Here is a 27,389-nt window from a genome sequence, read left to right as displayed (position 1 = left end):
AAGCAACTTCCACATTTCACACCTTTCAAGCTACAGAAAACTCAACACTCCCTCTTAGCAAGGAAGGCGTTCTACACAACACCCAACTTATCGCTAAAGAATACAAACTTACTCTTCATCAAGGCCTTGGTCAGGATGTCTGCTATGTGTTCATCCATAGGAATGCATTGTAAATTCACTGTCCCCTTCTCCACACAATCCCTGATGAAGTGGTACTTGATCTCAATGTGCTTTCATTTGTCATGAAACATTGGATTCTCTGAGAGTTTGATATGACTCTAATTATCATAGTAAATGACTATAGGATCTAGCTTTTGATCAAAGAGCCCAACTAGAAGTTTTTGAAGCCAGATAGCCTCACATGTAGATATATTGGCTGCCATATAATCAGCCTTTGTAGAACTTAGTGCAACTGACTTATGCTTCTTGTTGTACCAAGACACTGCTCCTAATCCCAAACTGAAACAACAACCCCAAGTGCTCTTCCTATCAATCGTACTGTCTGCCCAATCGGCATCAATGAACCCCTCGAGCTTCACTCCATCCCAATGAATATACTTCAACCCATAATTTATTGTGCTTTGAAGATACCTCAAAACATGCTTCCCAGCTAGCTGGTGCACACGTTTAGGTTCTACCATAAATTGATTCAGTGAATTCACTAAAAAACAAATGTCTTGCCTAGTGTTGACCAGATACATAACAGAGCCTATCAACTGTTTTTATAATGTCAAGTCCACTGCCACTGATCTAAAAGAATCAATCTTCTTCTAGTTGGTCACAAGTGGCATGGACATGGGCTTACAATCCTCCATCTTGAATCGCTTCAAGATATCAATTATGTACTTCTCGGGACCAAGGAAGATCTCTCCCTCTTTCTGCCACAGCTCCATCCCCAAAAAGTAGTGCATCAATCCCAAGTCCTTCATCTCAAACTCTCCTACAAGATCCCACTTGCAGTGTGTTATGATCTCTTCTGACCCTGTAAGAAACAAGTCATCAACATATAACACTAATATGAGAAGCTCGCCCTTCACCTAAACATAGTACAGGTTTGGATCAACCTCACTCCTGGTGAAGCCCACACTCTGCAAGTAACCATCAATACGCGCATACCACACTCTAGGAGCCTACTTGAGCTCATATTGTGCTCTCTTCAACCTGCACACATGGGAATCCCTCCCATACACCTCAAAACCCTCTCGTTGTTCTATGTAAATCTCTTCCTCAATCACTCCATTGACGAAGTTCGTCTTCACATCCATCTGGTGAATCCTCCAACCCATCTGTGTTGCTACAAAAATGATAGCTATTATGGTTGAATACCTAGCTACTGGAGCAAAGGTCTCATCATAGTCGCTCCCTTCCTTCTAAGAAAACCCCTTAGCTACAAACTTAGCTTTGAAGTTTTCCACACTACCATCTACAGTTTGCTTAATCTTATACAACCATCTTGAAACTACCACTGACATGTTTTCGGGTCGTGGCACTACCTCCCACACATTATTCTTCACAATGGAAGATTACTCTTAGACCATGGCATCCCTCCATACCTAGAGATTGGATACCTCCTAAAAGCTAGAAGGCTTCACCTCAATCAATTCACTCATAAGTGCCATATAATCAAAATAGATTATAACGTTTGGGAGCCTTTCTCTGTCTAACTGGATCCTAAGGATCACCAACATTCTCATGGGCATCTCTTAGTGCCTGCTCAACCACCCCATTTCTCATCCTCCCTGTGATAGGAATTTGAGGCTGAGGAATCCTTTTTTCCTCCTCTTGATCAACTTGCTCGGCCTAATTGCTCTACTCTCCAACTTGCATGACTGAAGTCTGAGGAATTTGTGCAACCTTAGCCTTGGGTGCTGCTCTCCTCCAGAACCTCTATCACACTATCAAACTTCTGAAGAGCCCTTCCCTCCTCTAACTTCACGTCTCTACAAACAACTGTTTTCCTAAGGGCAAGAATGTAAATGTGATAGGCCTTAGAAGTTTCGTTGTACCCAACTAGGATACCCTTCTCTGTAGTTGGTTCCAACTTGGTTCTCTTCTCCATGGGAATATGACAATACACAAGGCATCCAAAAGATGCAAATGTGCTCCAAATCCGGTTTCTTCCCAGTGAACACCTCTTCTAGAGTCAATTTGCCCAATACTTTGCGTGGGCTCCTATTCTACAAATACATGACTATATTGCAAGCTCCTGCCCATAAAAAACAAGGCAGATCCTAATCATAAAGCATGGCCTTAGCTACTCCAACTATAGCCCTATTTTTCCGTTCAACAACCCCATTCTATTGAGGGTTGTATGGAACTGTCAACTCTTTCTTAATACCTTCTTGAGCACAAAAATCTTTGAAGGCATTCAAGGTATACTCACCTCCATTATCAGACATCAATATCTTGATCTTCCTCCCTATTTGGTTCTCCACGAAAGCCTTAAACTCTTTGAACCTACTAAAGACTTTATCTTTATTCCTTAGAAAATATATCCACGTCTACCTGGAGAAATCATCAATGAAAATAACATAATACTCGTACCCATTTAAGGATGTTGTTGACATGTGCTCACACACATCTGAGTCGACATGATCCAAAATCCCTTTGGATCTAGTGTCGCTGCTTGGAAAATTGGTCTTGGCATATTTTCCAAGAGCACAACCCTTGCACACGTCATGCTTTTCGATCTTCATCTCAGACAACCTTGTCATTATTTCCTTGAGCACATTAAGTGCTCCATAGTGAAGATGAGCCACCCTCTTGTGCCACAATCCTCAAAGCCCTCTACGGTTGCTCACATGTATTGGATCAAACTATAATCAAAACAAGCTTCCATGCCTGACTCCAATCACTTTTTCTACCTTGGAAATTTTCAGACGGATATAGACTTTGTCCCCTTCAAAGGTCACGATGTAACCCTTGTCCTCTAAAGTAGAAAATAGAGATAAAATTCTTTGTCATGTCAGGGACATACAACACATCCTCCACCAACAAAGGTTTGTCAGACTCCCTCTGAAACTTGATCGTGCCAACATCAATTGCATGGTACTTGGCATTGTCTCCAAGCTCAATACAGAAATCGAACTCCTTCTCCTCCAATTTAGCGAAACATTCTCTAACTCCCATCATGTGGCAAGAAGCCCCACTATCAATATACCATACACTGTTGGCAATTGAACTTGAGAGACAAGCAATGAGTGAAAACTCATTCTCAAACCATGTTGCAAACTCATCCACCTCTGCAGTAGCCGCAACTTGCTTCTTCTACTTGTCCTTATTTTTCTTATTCAGACACTGACAGGCATAGTGACCCATCTGATGGCAACAAAAACACTTTATCTTAATCAAATCTTTCTTCTTCCCGTTCTTGGAAGAAGACCCTTCAGTTTGCCCTTTATTGAACTTCTTCTTACTCTTGCTCGCAAGAGCAAGATTTTCTTTGTCATCAACCTTCTTTGTCTGACCTCCCCGATGAGCATTTTCATGAGTCTCTTCTCAGACAAAATCATCCCAATGCCTCGCCCAGTCAGGTAGGCGATCTCTACCGACAACACACTAAACAAACACTTCCTAGTGCTTTGAAAAACCATTCAGGGCTATCTGCATGATCTCATCATCAACAATTTTCTCTCCAACACCACCCAACTCATCCCTGCCTGTGTTAGCTTGAACAAGTAAGAGGTCACGCTCTCACCCTTGAACATCTTGGTGTTATGCAATTTGTCTTTGAGCATCATCTTACAACAGTAATAGTCACTCTAATAAATTTTTGTAAGTGTATCCCACATTTCCTTGACAATGTCTTTCCCGAGAAATCAAATGGTCTTTTACCCCATCAAAGATAATCCTTTGAGCCTTAGCCTCCTTGCCTTCATGTGAATCTAGGTCAACGGGATCATTTGTTGGTGGAGTCACTTCTATACTAGCATAGATCTGTAACTTGTTCTCCTTGAAAACGGATGTAATCCAAACTTTCCACTATAAGAAGAAAGATGCACCCTCAAGCCTGTCCTCATTATCGAACATTGGTTGCCATAGTCACAAAAGAAACTAGAGACAAAATTCTTTCTTTTTTCTTGAAATCTGCATCACAAATCTTGGCTTCATATTCAAATTTTAGAGCTCTGGTACCATGTTAATTTCTATAACCCATTTACAAATTAATCGCTCAACAAATATTACAGAAAAGAAACAAGAATAATGTTTACCTATTTGATTTGTAACAGCCAATACTCTAGGTTAATTAACAAAATGAACAGTAGAAGCAAATTCACATGAAACCAATCACAAAAACAAAATAATAGAACAACACAAATTTACCCAAGAAACCCCAATGTGGGGAAAAACCTACAAATGTTGAATCTTCTATTCAACCTCAAGAGCAAACTTTCTTTCAAGAATTGCAATGCTAGTTGCTACAACAATCTTACATATATAGCCATCTAAATGAAACATCAACATGCAAGAGAAGAGAACCTTTCCTCACACAGCATGACCTAAGAGAAACATTCCTTACATGATGCAAACTGAAATTTTCCTTACATGATGCAAGAGAAAGGAAACTTGTCTCACATAACTTAGACTAACTCACACATAAAACCGCTCTTGGTGTTAACCTCACAACTCTAAGAAACATTCTATTTACAAAATAGAAAGCATTCTCTTGTTGAATATTCAACTCGAGTTGCACTTAAGAAACTTCCACATTCCACAACTTTCAAGCTATAGAAAACTCAACAAAGGGAGGTTTAGCAATCACAATATTTTGTTTGCGCTTTGCATGGCTCCTTTGCTAGCTAACCATGGGTCCCATAGGTTGTTTGGCCTCGTGAACATTATTAAAAACATTCTTTCATTCATTCAAAGTAGGAGAAGTTACAACTTGAAATCTCGAAAATTTGAAAATAAAATTTGTATGCTAGTTATGATATGTTACAGCCGTGGGGATCCAATCATTTTGGGTGTACTGATATTAGTTAAAAAAATATATCATATGGTAGATATTACATTCGTTATATCTCTTTTGTTTATATTGCCAAAAAATAAATTCATATAGCGATGTCATATTTCATAATGTATTTTTAAAGACTTTCTCCCAGTCGCTAGCAAAAAACATGTTTTGCCTTGTTTCCGCACTTTATGTTTGTACTCCATAACACAAAAATGCATTACAGACTAGTTATGGTTCCAACAATCCAAAAGAATTGAAGTCAACGCCGATATTCAGTACAATGTGAAATTACTACAAAATAATAACTCAGTATTTGAGGTGTTGGAGAGCTTGAATATCATCAGCTTTATCCCACATACATATCTTCTACGTGAAGTCTTGTGCTAAGGCAAACTAACGGTCAAGTTCTTTGCCAAAATGGCTCTACAATATCAATTGGTGTACTTAATACTCAAATATCCAATAGTTATCACATTTAGGAGACATTTATGATGCTCAGATTTAAAATCTTCATGGACTACACTGAGATATGCAGCAAACAGCTTAGTCACACATTTTATCCAGCTTATACTGTATGATCATCCAAAAAGGAAGTTTTTGCCTGTTGATATCGACTCCCTGGTTGGGCCATGGACATGGACAGTAACAACCATCTAAAAGTCATGAGTGTTTAACGTACAAATAAAACAACAACAATTGATACCTTGATGTGTTCTTTCCTTGAAATCTCATTATTTCTTTCCATCTCTATAAGGAGCTGCATCAATCTGTTGGGAACCAACAACAAACCATCAAGTATAGAAGTTGGTAATCCATCTTTTAAAGGTTTACGACCCATGGCTCCATATTATTAGGCGACACTCGACAAATTTTCATGGATACTCCGTTTCTAGAAATAAACTAATGAATACGAGTAAAGCTCATAACTTTTTTTTTTAATTCAAATTAATAAAATATACGCCAACTTAAATGCCACAAAGAGCAACTTTTGTTAACTCAAATAAGCTAAATTGGCATGTCATGTCACGTTTCTCATCAATCTAAGTCTATACTTATGTCCTACATGTTTTTGGTCTATTGTGTGTTTTTCCTTCCTAAGCATGTCTTTTCTTCCAACTCCATTTTTCCTTTTTTTCTTATCAAAGTTCTAAACTTTTAACTTTCTCTATTTTATAGGGGAAAGGAGCTAGAACGCTCGCACCCTAACTTCGGGGGGTCCACGTGTCACTTATGGACCCACAGACCAACTTTGACTATTGGCCATGTAGACCATTGAGTTGGCTACCCCAAATCAAAATTTTGGATGTTGACTCAGCATTTTGCCACGTGTCCCATGAGGAGTCCTCCAACTTGTCAAACTTATGCCACTTCGGTGTGTCGATCGGAAAGTTATCGGACCCACAGCCGAAACTTGCCATGGTTTTTATTCGTATGGAACGAGGTGGCCATGTGGCAATCAACCACATGCACACCCAATCGACCACCTCCTTTGTCAAAAACTCTTGCCGCCACCTTAAAACTTGTAGTGTAGTGGCATTAACTACGCGTCACCTCACCTTGCATGCACCTAGAGGCTTGCATTTATCGAGCCTTGCAACATTCAATACGCCTGACTCCTCGCGGATTGAGCCCTCTTTGCTTCATTTCTTTCGCACGCATACACGACCGTTGGTTTTCTTTCATGCCACCAACTACTCACCATGCGACACTACAAATTCGACTTTGGACTAGAATGTGCACACCAAGAATTGGGTAATGCATGCCTCCCTCTATGCATTTAGTGGTTTTTTCTTGGGGTTTCACAGGTTGTTGGAGTTTCGTTTTGCCCATTAATGTGCATTACTTCCTTGCGTGCTCCATTTTGCAGGTTTGGAGTTGAATGGTGACGACGACGGAATGGCATTGGCAGATGACGGAATAGGTCTTTTCCCCTTCGACCCAGGTGAGGATTTATCCTCATTAAGGCTCACCAATTTCACAATGTCTATTATTTTGTGTTGTATTCCTTATTTACGCCATTAATCCTTTTAGTTTTATGTTTGAAATGGTTGTTCTCTAACTCTCATGTCCTCGGACTTTTGTTTGCTTGTTCCGCAAGGTTTCTGCATGTCTTTGTGTTTTTTAACACTACATTATGTGTTCATAAACACAAATACATAAAAAAAGGGAACCATACTCCTTTGTTCTAGCTTTACTATCATTTTAATGGTGACCTATGAATACATTTTTTTTTCATTTCATGCATCATTGTTAATATTGGGATTATTGCTTTCGATTTCGAGCATCACTATGGTTTAATGGTTTTCAATTTCACCGCTAATGTTTAAGGGTTGAAGGGTTGAAGGATTTTGAAGCCTTTCAATTTAACTGGTTTTAGGGTTTCATTTTCACTGTGTGTGGGATTCAATTACATTGTTGATGTTTAAGGGTTTACAATTGCAAAACTAATCTGCAGAGGGGTTTAAATTGAATTATTCATGTTGGCTTTAATTGATTTGATCCTTGCATTGTCAATATCACCCTTCATGTTTAAGGGTTGAAAGGTTTCAAATTCAATGTTTCACTGTTAATGTATAAGGGTTCACAATTTCACTTTTATAGTTTAAGGGTTTGAGGAGCCAAAAAAAGTTATTGTTTCAATTGGCAACAACGGTTTCAATTTCATTGTCCAAGGGTTTACATTTCCATTGTTTTATGGTTCTAGGGGAACAATTTGAAACTAGTCGTCGGGTTCAAGGGTTTCAATTTCAATTGATTGAGGGATTCACTTTCACAGTTAATGTTTAAGCGTTCACGATTTCAATTTTATTGTTTAAGGGTTTGAGGACTTCCAAAATCGCTATTTCAATTGGCATCAACATTTTCACTTTCATTATCCAACGGTTCACATTTCCACTCTTTTATGGCTCAAGGTGAACAATTTGAACTAGACCTTGGGTTGAAGGGTTTCGATTTCAATTGATTTAGGGGTTCACTTTCATTGTTAATGTTTAAGGGTTCACAATTTCACTTTTATTGTTTAAGGGTTTGAGGGCTTCAAAAACATTGTTTCAATTGGCATCAATGGTTTCACTTTCATTGTCCAAGGGTTTACATTTTCACTCTTTTGGGGTTCAAGGTGAACAATTTGAAACTAGTCCTTCGGTTGAAGGGTTTCAATCTCAATTGATTTAGGGATTCACTTTCACTATTAATGTTTAAGGGTTCACAATTTCACTTTTATTGTTTAAGGGTTTGAGGGTTTCAAAATCGTTGTTTCATTTGGCATCAACGGTTTCAATTTCATTGTCCAAGGGTTTACATTTCCACTGTTCTATGGTTTTAGGTGAATAATTTAAAACTAGTCCTTGGGTTGAAGGGTTTCAAGCTCAATTGATTGAGGGATTCACTTTCACTGTTAATGTTTAAGGGTTCACAATTTCCCTTTTATTGTTTAAGGGTTTGAGGGCTTCAAATTCACTGTTTCAATTGGCATCAATGGTTTCAATTTCATTGTCCAAGGGTATACATTTCCACTGCTTTATGGTTCTAGGTGAACAATTCAAAACTAATCCTTGGGTTGAAGGGTTTCAATCTCAATTGATTTAGGGATTCACTTTCATTGTTAATGTTTAAGGGTTCACAATTTCACTTTTATTGTTTAAGGGTTTGAGGGCTTCAAAATCATTGTTTCAATTGGCATCAACGGTTTCAATTTCATTGTCCAAGAGTTTACATTTCCATTGCTTTATGGTTCTAGGTGAAGAATTTGAAACTAGTCCTTGGTTCTTGGTAGACAATTCGAAACATGTTTTAGGGATTCAATTTATGAAATCTTCCTTGATTCGATTATATATCTGCACATTTTACTTAGTTGCATTCACTTGACATGTTTAAGGGAATCAATTTATGTAATCTTCATTGATTCTATTCAACATGTTTAGGGATTCAATTTCATAGTTAATGTTTAAGGGTTTACAATTTCACCTTTAATGTTGAAGGGTTTGAGGGTTTCAGTTTCATTGTAACTCGTTTCAATTTCATTTTCATTGTTACATATCTCCAATTTGAATGTTCAAGTGTTTCGATTTCAATTGACATGTTTTAGGGACTCAATTTATGTAATCTTCCCCGATTCAATTATATATCTGCACATTTTACCAATGTTGTATTCACTTACTATCCTTTACCCTCAATCAAGTGTAAGGCCAATTACCTTTAATATAATGAAAAGAGTTTAATACATACTTGTCTCATTGTTGAACTTCTTTGTTTCTTAGTTTTATAAATAGTTGCCAAGTTTCTTTAATAGTTGTGAAGTTCCTTTAATACATGTTTAATGAGCAAACAATGAAATTGAACACATTACACCCATTATATAGGCATCACCCTTAAACAGTCAAACAATACACTTTAAACCCAATAAACACATATGAAATTGAAAACCTTCAACCCAACATTACATGTGAAATTGAAATGTTAAACCCAATACATATGTCTATGTAGGAATTTGTGAGTTTGTCTATACGTATTTATTTGTGAGTGTATGTATGTATGTATGAACTTTAATACCTACAACTATCAAATTGAAATCCTTAAACCCTTAAACATTAACGGTGAAATTGAAACCCTTAAAACACATTTGAGTATACCATTCCTTGCATTGGTTTAAGGGTATACAATACACTCTTCCTTACAGTGACATTAACTACGCATCCCTTCTCCTTTCAATATATATATAAATGAATGAGATTGAATCCCTTACACAGTGAAACCCTTAAACCCAAGTTTGACATTTGACATATATATATAAAAGATTGAATCCCTTATATAGTGAAACCTTAAACTCAAGTTCGACATATCACTAATGCATATATGTATGTACGTGTATATACATATATGTATGCACATGTATTTCCATATATGTATGTTCATGTATTCTACTATATGTATGTACATGTATGTTTGTACATATCATACAGCTGAAAATGAAACCCCTAAACCCAAGTTTGACATACCACTAGTTCATATATATTTGTATGTACTAGTTGTTTATATAGATGTATGTACATGTATATGTGTGTGTGTGTGTGTGTGTGTGTGTGTGTGTGTGTGTGTGTGTGTACATGTGTATACATTTATGTATGTATGTACATGTATGAGATTGAATCGCTTTAACAGATCAATTGAAACCCTTAAACCCAAGTTTGACATATCAGTAGTGCATATATTTGAGGAGAGCACAACTAGCAAAAATCAAAAAACTTATAGGGTTGGGAGACAGAACATGCACACCCTAACTTGAAAGGTCCACAAACTAATTTCTGACAAGACTCTTGTGTAATATCCAATCCATTCACATGTAATGGGATGATTGGGCCAAGGTGTCAACAATTGGAACAAGTACCCACGGAGCTTGCATAATTTGAACAAGTACCCACGGAGATTGGTATCTTGTAATCGACTTGCATATATTAGAAGCTTTATATGGATTGTATACACCATGGGTGAATGCAATTTCCCTCACATTCCTGCAATTAACCATGTGTTGCATGCACAAAATCTCCTTCATCTTTTGATTGCAATTGTCATAATTCTACACAATGAGGACATGATGTCATTTGAAACCTGTCTACTTGTGAATTATGTTGCACTGAAACATTCAAATTGAATGGGTTGTGCAACACAATTCACAAGTATAAAGGTCTTCTAATGGTTGTGTGTTCTCGTTGTAGTCGATTATGGAGATCAATACTTGTAAGATAGAAAGCATCTCTTCAATTGATAGCTAAACTTGCACACTCCCACGCTGAATATATTGATGGGTGAAAGCATTTGTGGGATAGAAAGGAATGAAACTTGCTTCTATTCGTGATGAGTCGGGTGTATTTAATGGAGCTTTGCTTGATCATTGTGAGCCTTTAGGTGCAAGTAAGGAGAGGTGACGCTTAGTTAATGCCACTGAACTCCAAGTTTTTTAAGTGGCAGTGGGAATTTTTAATGGAGGAGGTGGTCGATTGGGCTGCCATGTGGTTGATTGCCACACTGCCACCCTATTCAATATGGACAAAAAGCATGGCAGGTTCAAGGTGTGGGCTCGGCCACATTCTGGTCGACGAACTAAAGTGGCATAATTTTGACAAGTTGGAGGACTCCACAGGGGACACGTGGCAAATCATTGAGTCAGCATCTAAGAATTTGACTTGGGATAGCCAACTCAATGGCCTACCTGGCTAGAGGGTCAATTGTGGATAACTAAATACTTCAAAATAATGAAATATTGAATTCATTCAAATTGATGAAAACTGAAGCATGTAGTTGTTGACATCTTTGCTCAATCATCCCATTACATGTTGTGAATTGCATCCACATATAAAAGAAATGAAATGCATATAATTGGAAACAAAAAGCATGTAGTAGTTCACATCTTACTCAATCATCCCATTACTTCTTGTGTATTACATCGACATATACAAAAATACCAAATGAGCATAATTTGAAACAAAAATCATGTGAGATCCATGTCTTCATAAGACATATTCACAGTTCTTATCTATCTCGCTCAATCAGAAATCCAAAAAGTTAATTAGATATATATTTTTAGAGGTCAGTTAAAACCAAGGAGGAAAAGAAGTTCTTTGTGATGCGGGTGCTACCCCTAAGGCTGTGACACGTAGCATGTTCTCATCACCTTCTCTTGGTTGGCTGCTAGTTAGATGACTTGCTCTTGGGCTGCAATACCCAAGGTTGCTTGCATATGTTGGAACCCCTGCAATATAACTTGCAGGACCAGAAACCACCAAGGATGGGGAAGTTGGTGGACAATTTAATGTTGTTGAAGTTCGAGATGTTTATGTTTATCATATCCAGCATTATGCCATGTCGTTCAGGCAAAGGAGTGGATGGAGTGGATGGACTATTTAACATCCTCTTTCTTGCCAGAATCATTCTCTTCTTGATGGCCCTTTCCTCTGCCTCGTGTTCCTTCATTGCCTTCTCTTGGTTCTATCTTTCCTCATTTTCCTTTTCTAGCTCTTTTAGCCTTTCCTTTTCCTTGTGCGGTATCTCATTTTCATTTCTCTCAGAATCCTTCTTTTGCTTTGCCAATATGCATGTTGCCTTATTCTCTTTGATCTGCTTTTTCTTTCTTTCTTTGATCTCATCCACTTCTTTCTTCCTCACCTCTTGCTCCAATACCAAATCCATGTACTCATCAAATGTCAACAATTTTGAATCGCCGCTCAAGCAGATTCCATTATCAACCCCCTTCCCTTGTTTCTTGTTGACAATGTGAACAAACAACTTTAAGAATCTCGAAAGTCCGGTTTTTTGTTGAGAGGCAGGAGTCTCACTAACTTGTGATAGCAGACTTTCCACTTCCTCATTACCAACTTCTGTTGTATCCTGTGTCAAATCTGCATTGGCTTGGCTATCCGATATGCTACAATGGGCATAGTAATGCACTACCTTTGCCATGATAGTTGTGGGTGTTGAAAGGAAAGTGAAAGTTCCCTCATCTTCTTGCCCTTGCAAGTCAACCCCTAAATCTATTGCCCCTTTGACCACCCATGTCGGTGGTATTTGCTCGGATGGAAGAACAAGACTGTCCTCGACACTCTCACTCACGCTTTCAGCAATGTTGTTGGTTGGCCGATCACAGTAAGCTTAGATTGATGGATTTCAGCAATGTTTTTAGCAACAACTTCAATTGAAACATCAACACTCAATAGGCTAAGCATGTTTCGCACTGTCGAAACATCCTCGCCATCGTTAATATCGAATGTGTTGTTGGGTTGCATGTCCTCCATGAGGACATCAGGATTGAGAGGCCATGTCCAAGTCCTTCTGAATCCTGCTATAATGTTAGAAACAGTCAATGCCTTCATCAAAGACTTGCTCCCTATTTCTGCCAGTTCTAGCCTCTTGATCTCTACATTTGGAAATCTTGCCAACCACGATATTTTTTCTTATCTAAAGTAGGTCTTGAATGGAGAGAAAATACTTACATCCAGTGGTTGTAGTTTGTGAGAGCCGTGAGCTAGCAATGTGAGTAAGTCTATACCTAGCATCCTTACCTTATGGATGGTTGTCACTGCAACATGGCTGCCATGACCGTTAAATATCAGCAAGTGCATGTTGGTGGGTGATACACCCTGTAGAACAGATCGCGCAAAGTGGTGCAACCAATTAAGGAATAGTTCCTTGGTCATCCACGTGTGTTTCTGTGTTGCCATGCAAGCACCCGGTTTGCATTTGGAGATGTAATTTTGTAAGTGCTTCTTGCCTTTGAACAAGTAGAAATATGGAATGTTTTGCCCGGAAGCATTCATGCAACAAAGAATGGTAATCCATTCACGACTCTTCCGAATCATGTAAGACACATTCCAGCTTCCTCTCCTAGCAAGCACCCTCATAGCTCCATTTTTGCCTGCCATAACACCAATTTCATCACAATTCCATATTCGAGCAGGACCATACGGATTTGTTGCAAAGGCTTTTGATAATGTGTCATAGACAGCAGCTACAATTGTTGGTCTCAGACTTAGTGCCATGTCTTTGTCAAGGCCTACAATTGTCTACAAACTACGTTGCGGATGTCGAGCCTTAAAACCAAACCACCATGACTTCTCAGGCATGCAATCCCTAAAAGGGGTGGGTCTACTTTCACATATCTATGCCACAATTGCCTTCAACTTGACGATCTCCAAGCCATGACCAACTGTTGGGCCATCTCTTGGCACCACTCAACAATTTGTTCTTCCTTTTCACTGGTGACAATGATTGGGGAACCTTTCTTGGACGTGGTTGTGAGACCACCCAACCATTTCATCAGTGTTGCAGTTGGGATGCCCGATTTCTTTGATGCAGACCTTATGGACATGTCATTTTCCTCTACATCATGGAGTGCACCTTTCATAACAGTTGCCGACCACAATTTATGTGGCATTGTAACTTTTGTTGCAGTTGAAGGTGTACTAACATCCACTATGGGTTGGATAGGTTGTGGATCGCGATCCTCCACTGTCGAGGGTATAGGGTCTGGTTCGGTCACATCAGGAGGTGGGGTCTGTGGCCCAACTGGGAACTTGACACCTCTTTTATGCAATGGCCACCTTGTTGGTGCTCTTTTCTTTCCACCACAGGTACTCATCTTATATGCCTTCCTCATCTACAGACAAGAACATGTATGTTAGTTGTGGAAGCGTGTCAAATTTACAGATCAATATGTATTGTATAGTATGTATGAAACAAACGTTTAAATTTATATGTAACCTAAAAAGTGAATTATAGTACAACATGGGTAACATTCAAATGGAATCAACTAACCAAGTGATGTTCTAAACCGATGCATGTTGATCAATATTAACATTTATTCATGTTATGGAATTGTTGTGCATTTTAAGACTGAATGAGAAGATAGTGTAAGATGACAGTAATGCTTGAACACTAGAAGTATGGTTTACTATACAAAACGCAGTCTTTTATGGACATTTATGTTTGGAACTGCTTTTTGTTTACTTGATTGGACACTTATACAGTAGGGATTTAGAACAGTGACAACAGTTAAGACGTCACACTTACTCTAGTAGAAATTCATGGTCGAAACCTTCTGGGTCAACTAGATGTGATTGTAAATGATACTCAATTTACATTCAATGTGCAAGTTATATTCTATTTAAATGATCTTGTTCTATGTATTACTGAATTAATATATGAATCTTACTATCTTCTTATTTGTGGTAGGTGAGAGGAGCATTTGTTATTTTCTATGTCCTATCTCACGAATGTCATTCAATATAAGTATATAACAAGTGGGGTACGATCAAGCAATGCCTTGATCGGTCATGACCGATCAAGACATTACTTGATCGTGCCTCTTTGTTAATACCAAACAATGCATGTTCATTACTAATGTCAACCGGTATGTAAATACTTTAACACCCGATGACTATCGGTGTTTGCATAATCCTAACAGCCGATAACTATCGACATGTGCTTAGACTTAGCGACCGATAACTATCGGTGTATACTTAACAACCGATAACTATTGGTAAACTTTATCATGCCACCCGATATTTATCGGAGCACATATAACCCGATATTAATCGGTGTTTGATTAACCATTTATTATTATCAATTATGTTAATCGATACAAATTGGAATGCATGAACATGATTTAGTAATCGATGAACATAAACAAATGATATAGTATGATTATCAATGTTAAGGATTTGATCGAACTGAATAGGTTATTTATATGCAAATGTAGAATGGCTATCAAAGACAAATTAATTGCTTGAAGGTTTCCATCATAATTATCGATATGATAAATGATTGAATGAGAGACTTCATTTATCTCTCATTCAATCATTTATCTTACCGAAGCTATCATGCATTAACAGTGATGGTGTAGCTCAAATGGGTTCCTTCCAAAGAATTTGTCGATTGTATAGTCAGTAAGGAAGATTAGAAGACAACCCAATTTTTCCACAATGAGCTTGAAAATATACTCTGGTTTTATTCGTGATTTGATTTGTTCATTAACTACTCTTCAAAGCCTTTGTTGCCATAACATATTTTTGGAACTTTGACAAACTTCTGGACCATAGTTTTCTAAGAAAAATCTATTCCGATAGTTGGTTTGCCATGATTCTAGATTGACCTTGAATAATTTTGAATAGAAACAAGATCTTGTTGGAAAGAGGTGATCATCGCAGGGGTATGGACAAACAAAGAGTTGGTGAACAATATGACCATGCTTGGCAATCCATTGTTGTTGTGCTTGAATGCGTGGAAATCGGATGTGAACTGGCCATTTTGTGGGGGGAATTATTGAATGGGAGAAGGTTGTAAGATTTGCAGAGATATGTTAGGATTTCATCATCTGCATCATTTGGAGAGAGGGTTGCAACAAGAACTTGACTTGTTAGTGTGTGATGGGCCTTCAAATAGTTTTCCCTATCGTTTTCATAATTTTGAACAATCTAATAGTGTTGATCTTTGTTTGACACATCCACGCTCAGTTGTGCCCATGTTCATTGTCTAGAATGTATCATTGTGACTTCTTCATAGTCATCTGCATCATGGTTTAGATTACAAATATATCATGTGACCTGAAAGTTGAACTATGGAATGTAGCAATGAAAACATTACTTTATAGTACAACAATGAGTGGTGATTTACAAACAAGGACATGACAGTAAGCACGAGGATGATGATGAAAGGATAATGAGGATTTATGTGGAGGAAGTGAAACAGCAAGGGTATAAACTCTAAAACAAAATGTTCTATATATTATATGAAATTGTGTATTTACATACATATATGTATGTACATATACATATCTGTATGTACATATGTGTACATATATGTATATGTACATGTATGTAGATACACACATGTATTTCCAATTAACATATATATTTGTTTTCATAGTTGTATGTACAAAATAAAGTTTGAATGTTTGTTTGAATTGGCATATATTTGGTTGAATGTCTATTTGAATTGGCCTGAAGGCTGTCGATTTCATTGTTGAAGGTTTCATTTCCACTCTTTTACATCTTCATGTACATTACCCTTAATTTTGTATATAAGTACATATATGTATATTATTCAAAAATACACTTATATTTATGTTCAATTGTGCATTTTGATGTGTATGTTTGATGTTCTATTTGAGTCATTGTTTGATTGACTATTTCATTCACCGTTTGAGTCATTGTTTAATTGATTGTTTCATTCGTTGTTTGATTGACTATTTGAATGTCTATTTGAATTGGCCTGAAGGCTCTCAATTTCTTTGTTGAAGGGTTCATTTTCACTCTTTTACGGATCCAATACATTACCCTTAATTTGGTATATACATAAATATATGTATATGCTTCAAAATACACTTATATGTATGCTAAACTGTGCATTTTGATGTTCTGGTTGATTTAATGTTTGATTGACTGTTTGAATGTATGTTTGAATTGGCCTTATATGTATGTTCAATTTCCTTGGTGGAGGGTTTCAATATACTTCAAAATACACTTATATGATTGTTTGAATGCATGTTTGATTTGGCCTTATATACTTGAAAATACACTTATATGTATGTTCAATTTCCTTTCTGAAGAGTTACGAATTCCATGTTGAAGGGTTTAAGTTTTAGTGTTTTAGGGATCCAATTTAAGAGTAAATATATATATATATATATATATATAGGGAATTAATGGGCAGTAATTGTAAAATGCATGGGAATTAAATGTTGAGTTGTGGGAATTGTAAAGGGACAATTGCCCTGAACAATTAATAGTGCTTTTGTAAATTCCCATGCATTTCGCAATAAATGGCATATAGTTAGTGGTATGAGGTGGCAGTTGCATTGTTCAAATGGGAAGGCTACATTAATTGTAGGAAGATCCTCGAGAGATTTGGCTCACTACCATTTTTCCAAAGCATTTAAGTGGAGATCATAAATATAAGAGGTTGGTTGTATTTATAGGGGCGAAGAAGGTTATGTGTGGAGAATGTAGTCTATTTCAAATACTCTCCAGGGGACAAGAAGCAGTGGGGAGTTGCAGTAAACAATGGAAGCCACTTTCACCCTCTACACAACAAGGCAACAACTAGCTTTTGTTGGCCAAATTTCTGACAAGAGGTTGAAATCTATTTTCAAGCACCATGATGATGAATTTCTCACTGCATTGAAGGTGTTTCTTGGGGAATGCTTCATGCAAACACCACATAGGTATATATTGTTAGCATGGTGACGACATGGAGGCTAGAGATTGGGAAGAATGCAGACAAAGTAGAGTGGATGTTGAAGGGATGCATAGGGGAGGAATGGTTGTCTGGCCTACAACCTTTGCTCGTCAAGGCCATCCCAAGTATTGGATTTGATCTTCAGAATGGGGCCGATGAAGGAGGAGTTACTACCCTCTTCCCCTTTATTAGATGGAGAATTGGGGAGGACTGAGAAACAAGGAGGTGGGAAGCAATCATGGGGTGGAAATTCTTGGAACAGTATGTTCATGAGAAAGGTGGTACAGAGGTGGTGGGAGGTGCAGGTGGGGAAGAAGGTGATGAGCAGTGGCCGCAACAAAAATGGGAGTTGGGAGACTCCTAGGTAAATAGACCCATGGGGGTCTACATGGATGAATGTGTGTTGTTGTATGGCGATTGTTTTTTGAAGGTTTTTGGTAAGGTATGTCATAGTTGTTTTTTAAACATAAAAGTAAATGCATATAGAAACGAGTGTATGAAACTAAAAGAAAGAAATGAAATATGTATATCCATATTATCGTAGGTAAATGAAAACAAACGTGGACTGTGAAAAATATTAATACCTAGAAAAAAGAACATGTTTGCATGCTCCTGTGTTTTATTGCTCCTCTTCGACGTGCTTTGTCTTCTTGCTCCTCTTTGATTCTTGTTGTGTCTTCTTGGTGATTGCAATGGGATGATTTCATGTCCATTTGTATATATACATGATCATGTTGTTCTGCCTTCTTTAATGTTTGTACTATGTTGAATTTGAATTTTGAATCTCCATTCAATTTGCAGACCCAATTTATTTTCCCCATTTACGATTGAGTTGATTGAATTTCTATGGAAATTGGTGGCCTTACACAATTGTTGCGATGGATGCAAATGGGAATGCTGGTGACATGACCAGTATGTGTGTTGAAGTGACCAGTTCATGCTTGTTCGAGCTGGACAAATGGGACAACAGGTGCAGAAATGGGTTCAGGAGGTGGTGTGGTATGAGGCACACGTGGACACAGAAGTATCCTTACATTGGGTCAGATCTGAGTCCATGAGTGTGCACGTGGCATGGTGGTGTTGTTATGTCAGTTGATATGGACGGTGGCGGGTTATATAAAAAGAAAAATGTTTTCCATTTTGAACTCTGGGCCCAATCTTGGGAATGTTGGATTGTGGACCTAAACAGGGCGGGGCGATTTTGAAGTAGTAGCACTATAATGAATGCTTATTTTTGAGCTTTATGTTTTCTATTTTTAATATATACGAAACACTTTATTACTAAAACGTGTAAAATTTATACGTGATTGTTGATTGAGTGAGAAATGTATGCCTTTTGGGACACATGTTGACACATACTAGGTGATCAAGCACACACATGTGGGCCCCTAACCACCCTAGTACTATCGCACGTATTGGTCCCTGTGCACGTTCTAGCTCCTCTCCCCTAATACCTTCCATTTGTCCGCAGCCCCGTTGTTTTATTTCAGACTAGCCATTATCAGCATGCTCATTTCTCAATAGCCGATGCCCCGACTTGTAGTGTGTCTAGTGGTATGGTCAACATCCAATCTCCAATATTTCTGCATGTGTTCTCATTAACCTCCTAACTTCTTAGCATGTGTCATATTGTTTTCAGTAATTTGTTTTGGTGTCGTAACTTTCAAGGTGGAATCTTTCAGCCCACGATCACAGTTTAAATTTGAAGTTGCGAGTGTGCTTGGTGGCCGGACTATTTTGTTTGTGGAGGTTATAAAAGAGTGATTTTTTCATCAAGATCACCATCTACACTAAACCAAATTCTTTTTCGAATCCATTTTGAGCACTTGTGTTTGAGCATGGGAATCCTAAAGCAAAAACCCTAGTGATTTTGAAGGGCAATAGAGTTTGTATTTGAGCTTCATTGGACATGGTCTCCAGCCACATTGTATTGAATTGATTTGTCATTACTGTTGGTATGAATTGTTATTGTAGTTACTAATATTGCAGAACCATTTGAATGTAAAACAATTATTACTATAATAAGAAAGATCAAGATTTACACCTGTTATTTGCTGTTCATAGTAATAAGAAGATCGGGAGTTATGTTTGTCATTTGTTGTTTGAAATGTAATGATATTGCTGACATATAAACAGTAATTTTAATTTGAGCTGTCTAAGATTTGATCGAATACTGGGACCCGATGGTGTTGTTATCCAAATAATAATCGGATTTGCATTATTGTTTTGGCTTGGGACATTACAGGCAAGGAATACTATAAGCCATCTTCCCAATTTTTCTCAAAATTTAAATTACAAAGGAAAAAAAAGTTCAAGAACTGATGAAAGTGTTTCCAGATTAGAAAACACTTCTCAATCAAAAACAAGTATGATTCAGAGATCATCATATGAAACCATAACTTGCATACACCCTAAATGTGGTGACTGATATATAAACATTTTGAATGCTTCCCTTCTCACCACATTATGTGTGAGGCAGTTTGTTGATGCCTTCTGATGATTATATAGAGTGTATGTTAAATAATGATTCATAATGTCAAAATGCCAATGCAAAACTCAATTGTACACTTATCGAAATTTGTGCAACCTTCTGTTTATTTATGGAAAGAGCTATGAGATGAACCCTCTGACTTCTCAGTAAGGTAATGTTCCAGCATATCTTCTTCATCATCTGCAGACACAAAACAAAAAGAAATTAAATTAAAGTAACAATATATCTAATGGTCAAATAAAGATAGAGGCTAGAAGGTAAAAATCCCAAAGCAGTGAATCTATATTCTCCCCCAACTGACAAATGCTCGAAGGAATTTGTGCGCTAAGTGGTTCCCCTTGCCTCGTAATTATTACGAACATAAATGAGGACAAATGTCATTAGTGTAATGATTAATTGAGGCCATCTTGAGATGACTAAAACCACATGGCTAGAATGCCACGATAATTAAACAACTATCCAAAGTCGGACTAAATCAACAGTAGGGCAAATGAACAAAGAAAAGAAATGTCAATCAAGAAAGTGTATAAGCAATTTTCACCTAAATTTTTCAAAATCATACAAATAACAATTGAGATTTTAAACATAATTCGGGATAGAATGAAGCTAGTTGAACCTTACAAATTTATAAAACAAAAGCCTGTAGTTTGAAACTAGAACTGAACTTATAATTAATCAGCCAAATTAAAAGTTATACGAAAAGCTAAAAGGAAATAGAATGTGAAGAAAATAGACTCCTGTTTTCTACATGAACTATTCAAAATAAATTTAAATTCCTAAACCGTAAATCTAATCAAAAAAAATTCTGCCTCGATATGTTGTCTCTTTCTGCCTGTTAAGTATAAAAATGAGCCAAGAAATATATAGGTACACAAAAAACATATTCAGAACCACTGTTTTTAGAAACTTGAGAAAATGCACAACAAATGTGACAAATCATGATTCCTCGAGAATAATGCTACAATGGTTTTTAAAGTACAGGGCTTTCATAACAAATGGCTAAGTACACACATACCACGTGATGTAGGATTCAAGATCTGATGGTACAAACTTTCCATATATGAAAATAGTGTATTGTCAAATACTTTGGATCCAAATATCAGGAAATACACGTGTGTTTTGATCTGACCATTAGAAAATATTAACCCATTTAGACTGTCATTGATCAATATGGAGTAGCACATCGAATATGCCAAGGATGCTCATAAGGAAGCATCAATCTACTCAGTCATAAGCTTTGCTGACATTCAATTTCACCACCATGCTATTTTGATTAGTAGAGGTTATTGAGTGAATTGGCTCATGTGCCATTGTGCAATTATGATTCCATCCATTATGTTCCTTCCTGGAGTAAAACTGCTTTGCTCTTCAGAGATGATGTTTGGCAAGATGAATTTGAGTCTATTTTCCATGACCTTCAATATTACTTTGTGTATTGTGTTTTTCAGGGAGATTGGTTGGAGATCAAAAAAGGAATTGGGACGAGTCTTTTTTGGGTTCAAAGCGATGAATGTTGTGTTAATCTTTTAAGATTTTCCCTGATTTTCTCGAATCTTCCACCATTTCCCAAACATCATCATCAATTATATTACAAGATTTCTGGAAAAAACTGGCCAAAATCTATCTAGCCCAGAAGCCTTGTCTGAGTGCATTTGGAAAACTGCAGATTTGACTTCTCTTTTTGTTCATAGGGCCATAAGCATTTGGTTATCCCTCTCTGATAGGATCCTGCGGATGAAATTTAGGAAATGTTTTTGACATTAAAAGCAGTGTTACAAGACTCTGCGAGTCTTGGCAAGACTTGCAAAGTCCAGAGGCGGGTCGCCCTTGCCGAGACCCATGGCATCTGGACTTGGACTCGGCCGAATCTGGCCGAGTTTTGGCAGACTCGCCGAGTCTGTCAAACTCGGCAGACTCGCCGAATCCCGTGGGTCAGACTCTGCCACGCAAGCAGAAAATAATAAGTTAAAAAAAATAAATGACATTATTTTAAATGAAAAAGAGGCTTAATATGTTTTGTTCCTCGAGGATGATGTGGATGAGGATATGGATGTCACTGAGCATGAGCCTGAGCGTCAGACACAGGCAGAGATCATGGCTACAGAACATTCCAGGACCTATCTTAGGTGCACACGTAGGACAGTTGTGGGGTCGACTGATATTGGCTCCTCTAAGCCTTAGACTTCTAGGCTCTAGCTTTTATGTTGAACTTGATATATGTTTTGAACTTTTGATGACATGGATTTCATATTCCATGAATTTTGTAGACATTTGACACTATCTATATTTCTAATGTGTTATTTAGTTTATCTTATTTCCTTCAGCGCAAGCCTAAAATTTGCATTTATACTTATGTGATTAATGCAAACTTGTGTATGTGCTTCTATTTGATGAGATTGTTGTGTCTTTAATGTTTATTTATTAAAAAATGCATGAAAGAAGTTTAAAATCATTAAAAATCTTTGAATTTCTTGGGTTTTTCAGTTTGCTGAGTGTCAGCCGAGTCTGGGTACCGAGTCTGAGTCCGAGTCAAAAATCAGCTTGCCGAGTCCAAGGCTTGTAACTATGATTAAAAGTTTGATGCAACTGTGTTTGCCAAAAAAAATTGAAAAAATCTCACCACTTCTTTCTAAATGTCATTTGAACCTGGAAGGAGAGATCCATTCATGCCTTTGAAGGTTGTAATCCTATTTTGCAACTTTTTTACTTTTGTCAAATTACAAAACAAGTTGTGTTTAGATCTCCTTTTAGCCATAGTTCCAGAGATTTTGATTTCCAATAAATTTCTTCTGTTGCTAGTATTTCATCATACTCCTTTGCTAATTCTTTCTTCTGCAAATATTCTTCTTGGGACAAACCTTTCTAAAGGATTTTCTGATTAAGTGCCTTCTGATTCAGTTTCTAGTTGTTCCTTTTCCTGGAAAATATTTTTTAATGTGCTTTTGTTCCAATCCTTGAAGAGATTTTGATTGCAATAAGTTTTTTGGCCATCATGAACATCTTTGATCCTTTTTGAAATTGGGCCATACACCACTTAGCTCTGGTAAAGATTCGCAGCACAGCCACATTTCTTCAAATTTGAATGAATGGGCATCTTGTTGGTGTGCAATCATTCTCAATAGTTAGGAGAATTGGAAAGTGATCTGAGCCAGACAATGGCAAAATGACAGAATCCAATAAATGTGATGTGGAGCCAATTCATATTGTAAATGAATCTGTCCAATCATTCTACAATGTTTGTGAATCCCATGCATCGGTTTGTCCAAGTGTACACCCCATTCTTTTGAGTAGAGTCCAGGAGTCCATTATTTCCCACAAATTCTTGAAAATCTTTCTGAACTTGACTTATTCATGATAGGCCTCCACCTTTTCCTGATTGTGATAGGATTGTATTGAAATCACCTCCCAAATAACAAATTCTAAATTGGTAGATGTGATACAGTTTATGACCATAACTCTTCTTTATCTTCCGATTTGATTGGCTAGTAAATGTTGAATAGGTGGAAGTAAAAATCTGACAGCAAGCACTGCACCTTTGTAGCCATAAAGTGTGAAACTCCTAAATCACATCCATCGAAGCCAAGGAGGAGCACCATAACATGCCAATCCCACCTGAGGCCCCATTTGATCAAATGAAAGAACCACTCCAGCTATTACAATGAGAGAGAGAGTTTCTGGCATCTTCCAAATTCAGCTTTGTTTCCTGTAGAAATAATATATCTGCATTCAAAGCCTGGAGTTGGGGTTTGATTAAGAGCCGCTCGTTAGGGGCATTTAAGCTCCTTATATTCCATGTGGCAATCTTCATGGCACCTGCCTTGTATTCCCTTCCTTGTTTGTTGGCTTTCCTGCCTCTTTTCTTCCCTGATTTCAGATAAGATTTTAGAATTTTGGATGCAGACTGGCTAATAAAGTGGCACTCCGCAATTCCACTCTCATTGTCTTCCATAGATTCCTCATCATGCTAGTCTGAGTTATCCTACTCCTCTCCATGTTTGGGTGATGTGGGATTTGCAACCTCCAAGGGTGACAGAAGGCATCAAGTTTTCATTTGCATAGATTTCAGGATTATCATGGGCCTCAGTGTAGACCAAAAATTTTTCATGTTTCGGAAGCATTGCTAAATCCCTGATTGGATTCGGTTGGTCTCCTTTGTCATAATATGTCTATCATTTTCGGATCTTCCTTTATGTTTGCTTCAGGATGACGGATTGGAACCAAACACCTTGTGTGAGTAGAATGGTGGTGCATGCAGAGCTTTGTTGAATGATCTATTCTATTTCATTTCAGACAAAAGAATTTCATCTCTTCAACCTCCACCTATTGTGACCAATCCCCCTCACATGTGGCTAGGATGATTTATTTCGGGATCACAAATATGGCTGCCACCTTAATTCTGGCATAGATATAGGAATGATTTTCTAATATTTCTTTATCTATATCTTCCACTATTCCAAAAAGGTTTCCAAATTTTTCAAGGCAGTCTTCAGACAAGAATTCTAATGGCAACTTGTAAAGCCTTATCCAAACGGATGAGTTGTTCAGGAGTAATTGCAAGATTGCATAGTATAGCATCCTCAAGATACTAGGGAACATTATTCATTGTCGCATTGCGATCCGCCTCATTCATAAAGATTGCCACGAACAATCCTTTCGGAAGGTATTTTACAATAAAACCACATTGCCAATTTTCGTTTGCCCATGATTCTATTTCATTTTGTATTTTTCTTGGCCCAATGAATCTTCCAATGAGAGCAGTCTCCAACAGCATATCTGTAGCTGAACCGATTCCACTATGTTGTGACCTTTTCACACATCGCCCCATTGCAAACGGGGACCCCCTCTTTTCCTACTTTCTATGTTGGTTAGTTTAGGGTTTTGGCAGCATAATGGGCAATTTTGAGTTTCTCGTGCCCGAGTCTCGGAATTTTTGATCATGCCTAATTGTCATTTAGGGTTTTTTGAAGTTATAGGATCAAGCACGTAAAGTTGAGATTTTAAATGATCCTAATTTTGTCTAAGTGTAGACCTTTTGAGCGTTCACGTGTTTTTGAACATCCTTGTCAGTGATTTTAAAGTGCTAAGGTGTTTCAAGACCTTTCAGAGTTGTTTTCTCGCTCCTAGGAAGTTATTCAAGTTGATTTTGCACCTTATCCCGATAGATTTCCTTGTGTTTCGCTCAAATTTTTGGTGAATTTGCCTAAGTCTGGATGAGTTTTATTGAGTTTTGAAGTTTCCTAGTCATTTTGAGTGGAAAAATCATCATTTTCCTGATGAAAATCAATGTTCTAAGGGTTAGCACGATTTTTCACCAGATGACTGAAAATTTATTTAAGTGTTGGAGATTTTCCTAACAGCTCACCTTTTTCCACTGGGAGTGTGGATGAAGTTGCGGATAACTTTTATGATGATTCTTGACATGGATCGGTTTTCCACCAAGACTTTGTGACGAGATTTTGTGGATTTTTATGCGGATATTCATTCCAGACCCTAGGCGAATTTCCACTGGAGATGTTTTGATGATTTTTGTGTCCGGATGACTGTCCAAACAGGGGTCGATTTTCCCCTAGGATGATTTTTTGTGTTAAGTGATGCATTTTAGTTGGGATTTTTATCCCAATAGGGGTTGATTTTCCCCTGGACCTGTTGTGACCTTTTTCCACACATCGCCCCATTGCAAATGGGGAACCTCTCTTTTCCTGCTTTCTAGGGTTTTGTTAGTGTCCTATGACTTTTTGCTGCAGTTTCACCAAGCCTTGTCCAGTTCAGAGCATTTCAGGTCCTAATGATTGAAAGTTAGTTTTTGCAAGTTATGTGATTCTGAAATGCAAACACCACCAGAGTGCTTATAGAGGCCAAAGGACGAAGATCGCAATTGATTTGGACGAATTTGGACAACTTTCTATTTTTAGAAAGTTTGCTTCTTTTGCTTTTTCCTATTTTTTAGGAAGTCTCGTTTTTGGCATTTTTAGCCCAATCCCTGGTATGGCTATTTTTAGAAAGTTTTCCTTATTTTTTAGGTATGTCTGCTTTTTTGTTTTTCGAGATGCGAACCTAGGGTTTACACTTGCACCACTGACCAACTTCGACCGGAACTCGAAAATTCCAAGTTTTGACATAAAAAAGCTAAATCCCTAGATTTTAGGCTTTTTGCTTTTTCGGGATGCGAACCTAGGGTTTACACTTGCACCACTGACCAGCTTTGACCGGAACTCGAAAATTCCAAGTTTTGACCTAAAAAAGCTATATCCCTAGATTTTAGGCTTTTTGCTTTTTCGGGATGCGAACCTAGAGTTTACACTTGCACCACTGACCAGCTTCAACCGGAACTCGAAAATTCCAAGTTTTGACCTAAAAAGCTAAATCCCTAGATTTTAGGCTTTTTACTGCTTCAGATGATCCACCTAGGCATGGATTTCAAATTTCAAGTTAATCCGGTTAAATTTGATTAAGCTGAGAAATTTTGAAATTTTTAAGAATTTTTTTTAAGTCTGGCTAATGAAGGTTTCAAAGTATGGTTGCAGGATCAAATGATGTGGGAGGCCATGAAGAGAAGACACATCAAAGTCCACCATGTGTGTATGGGAGATGCCATCAAAGTCTGCCATGCCTGGGGACCCTTCAAAGTCCGCCATGATTTGGAAGAGGCCATGATGGCCAACACTCTAAAGTCCGCCATAGGTTGGGAGGTCATGTAGGAGCAACCTCCAAAGTCCGCCATAGGTTGGGAGGTCATGAAGGAGCAACCTCTGAACTCCGCCCTATGCTTTAGCCAAAAATTCGCCTTGATAGAGCCACATCCAAAGTCCGCCAAGGTTAAGAGAGCCCAGAGGAGATGCCATAGAAGTCTGCCCAAGGTAGGGAGAGCCTCCAAAACTCCGCCTAGGCTATATGGTACCCTCAAAAGTCCACTCAAACATGCCAAGTATGGGAGCTTTGCCTAAAGTCTGCCCTAGGAGGTGTCTCTAAACTCTGCCCTACCTTAGCACCTTGGTGGTCAGCACTCCAAAGTTCGCCCATGAGGAGAAGTCAAGAAGTTCGCCTTGCATGGAGATGTCTTAGATGTCTGCCTAAGGGATGTGTTCAAAGTCCGCCTAGGAAGCCATGTAGGAGCCTTGTCAAAAGTCCGCCCAAGGTAGGAAGAGCCTCTAAAGTCCGCCATAGGTTAGGAAGACTAAGGGGAAGGAAGTCAAAACTCCGCCATACCTTGGAGAGGTA

The 27,389-nt window shown here is 37.9% G+C and overlaps 1 protein-coding gene across 1 annotated transcript in view; it reads right to left on the bottom strand.

Moving 5' to 3' along the window:
• Positions 1 to 19,807: 19,807 nt before the first annotated feature.
• The window catches only part of LOC131072151 (uncharacterized), a 148,765-nt gene continuing 141,183 nt past the window's right edge, over positions 19,808 to 27,389 (bottom strand). Inside the window, exon 11 of the mRNA XM_058008229.2 lies at positions 19,808 to 20,351. Coding sequence (XP_057864212.2) covers positions 20,275 to 20,351 — 77 coding nt within the window. The 3' untranslated portion in view covers positions 19,808 to 20,274. The remainder of the gene's footprint in view (positions 20,352 to 27,389) is intronic.

The sequence above is a fragment of the Cryptomeria japonica genome, chromosome 6 (genome assembly GCF_030272615.1).
Source record: "Cryptomeria japonica chromosome 6, Sugi_1.0, whole genome shotgun sequence".
NCBI classification, from domain to species: domain Eukaryota; kingdom Viridiplantae; phylum Streptophyta; class Pinopsida; order Cupressales; family Cupressaceae; genus Cryptomeria; species Cryptomeria japonica.
The sequence above is the reverse complement of the archived record's forward strand: the minus strand, read 5'-3'. Positions and strand labels throughout refer to the sequence as shown.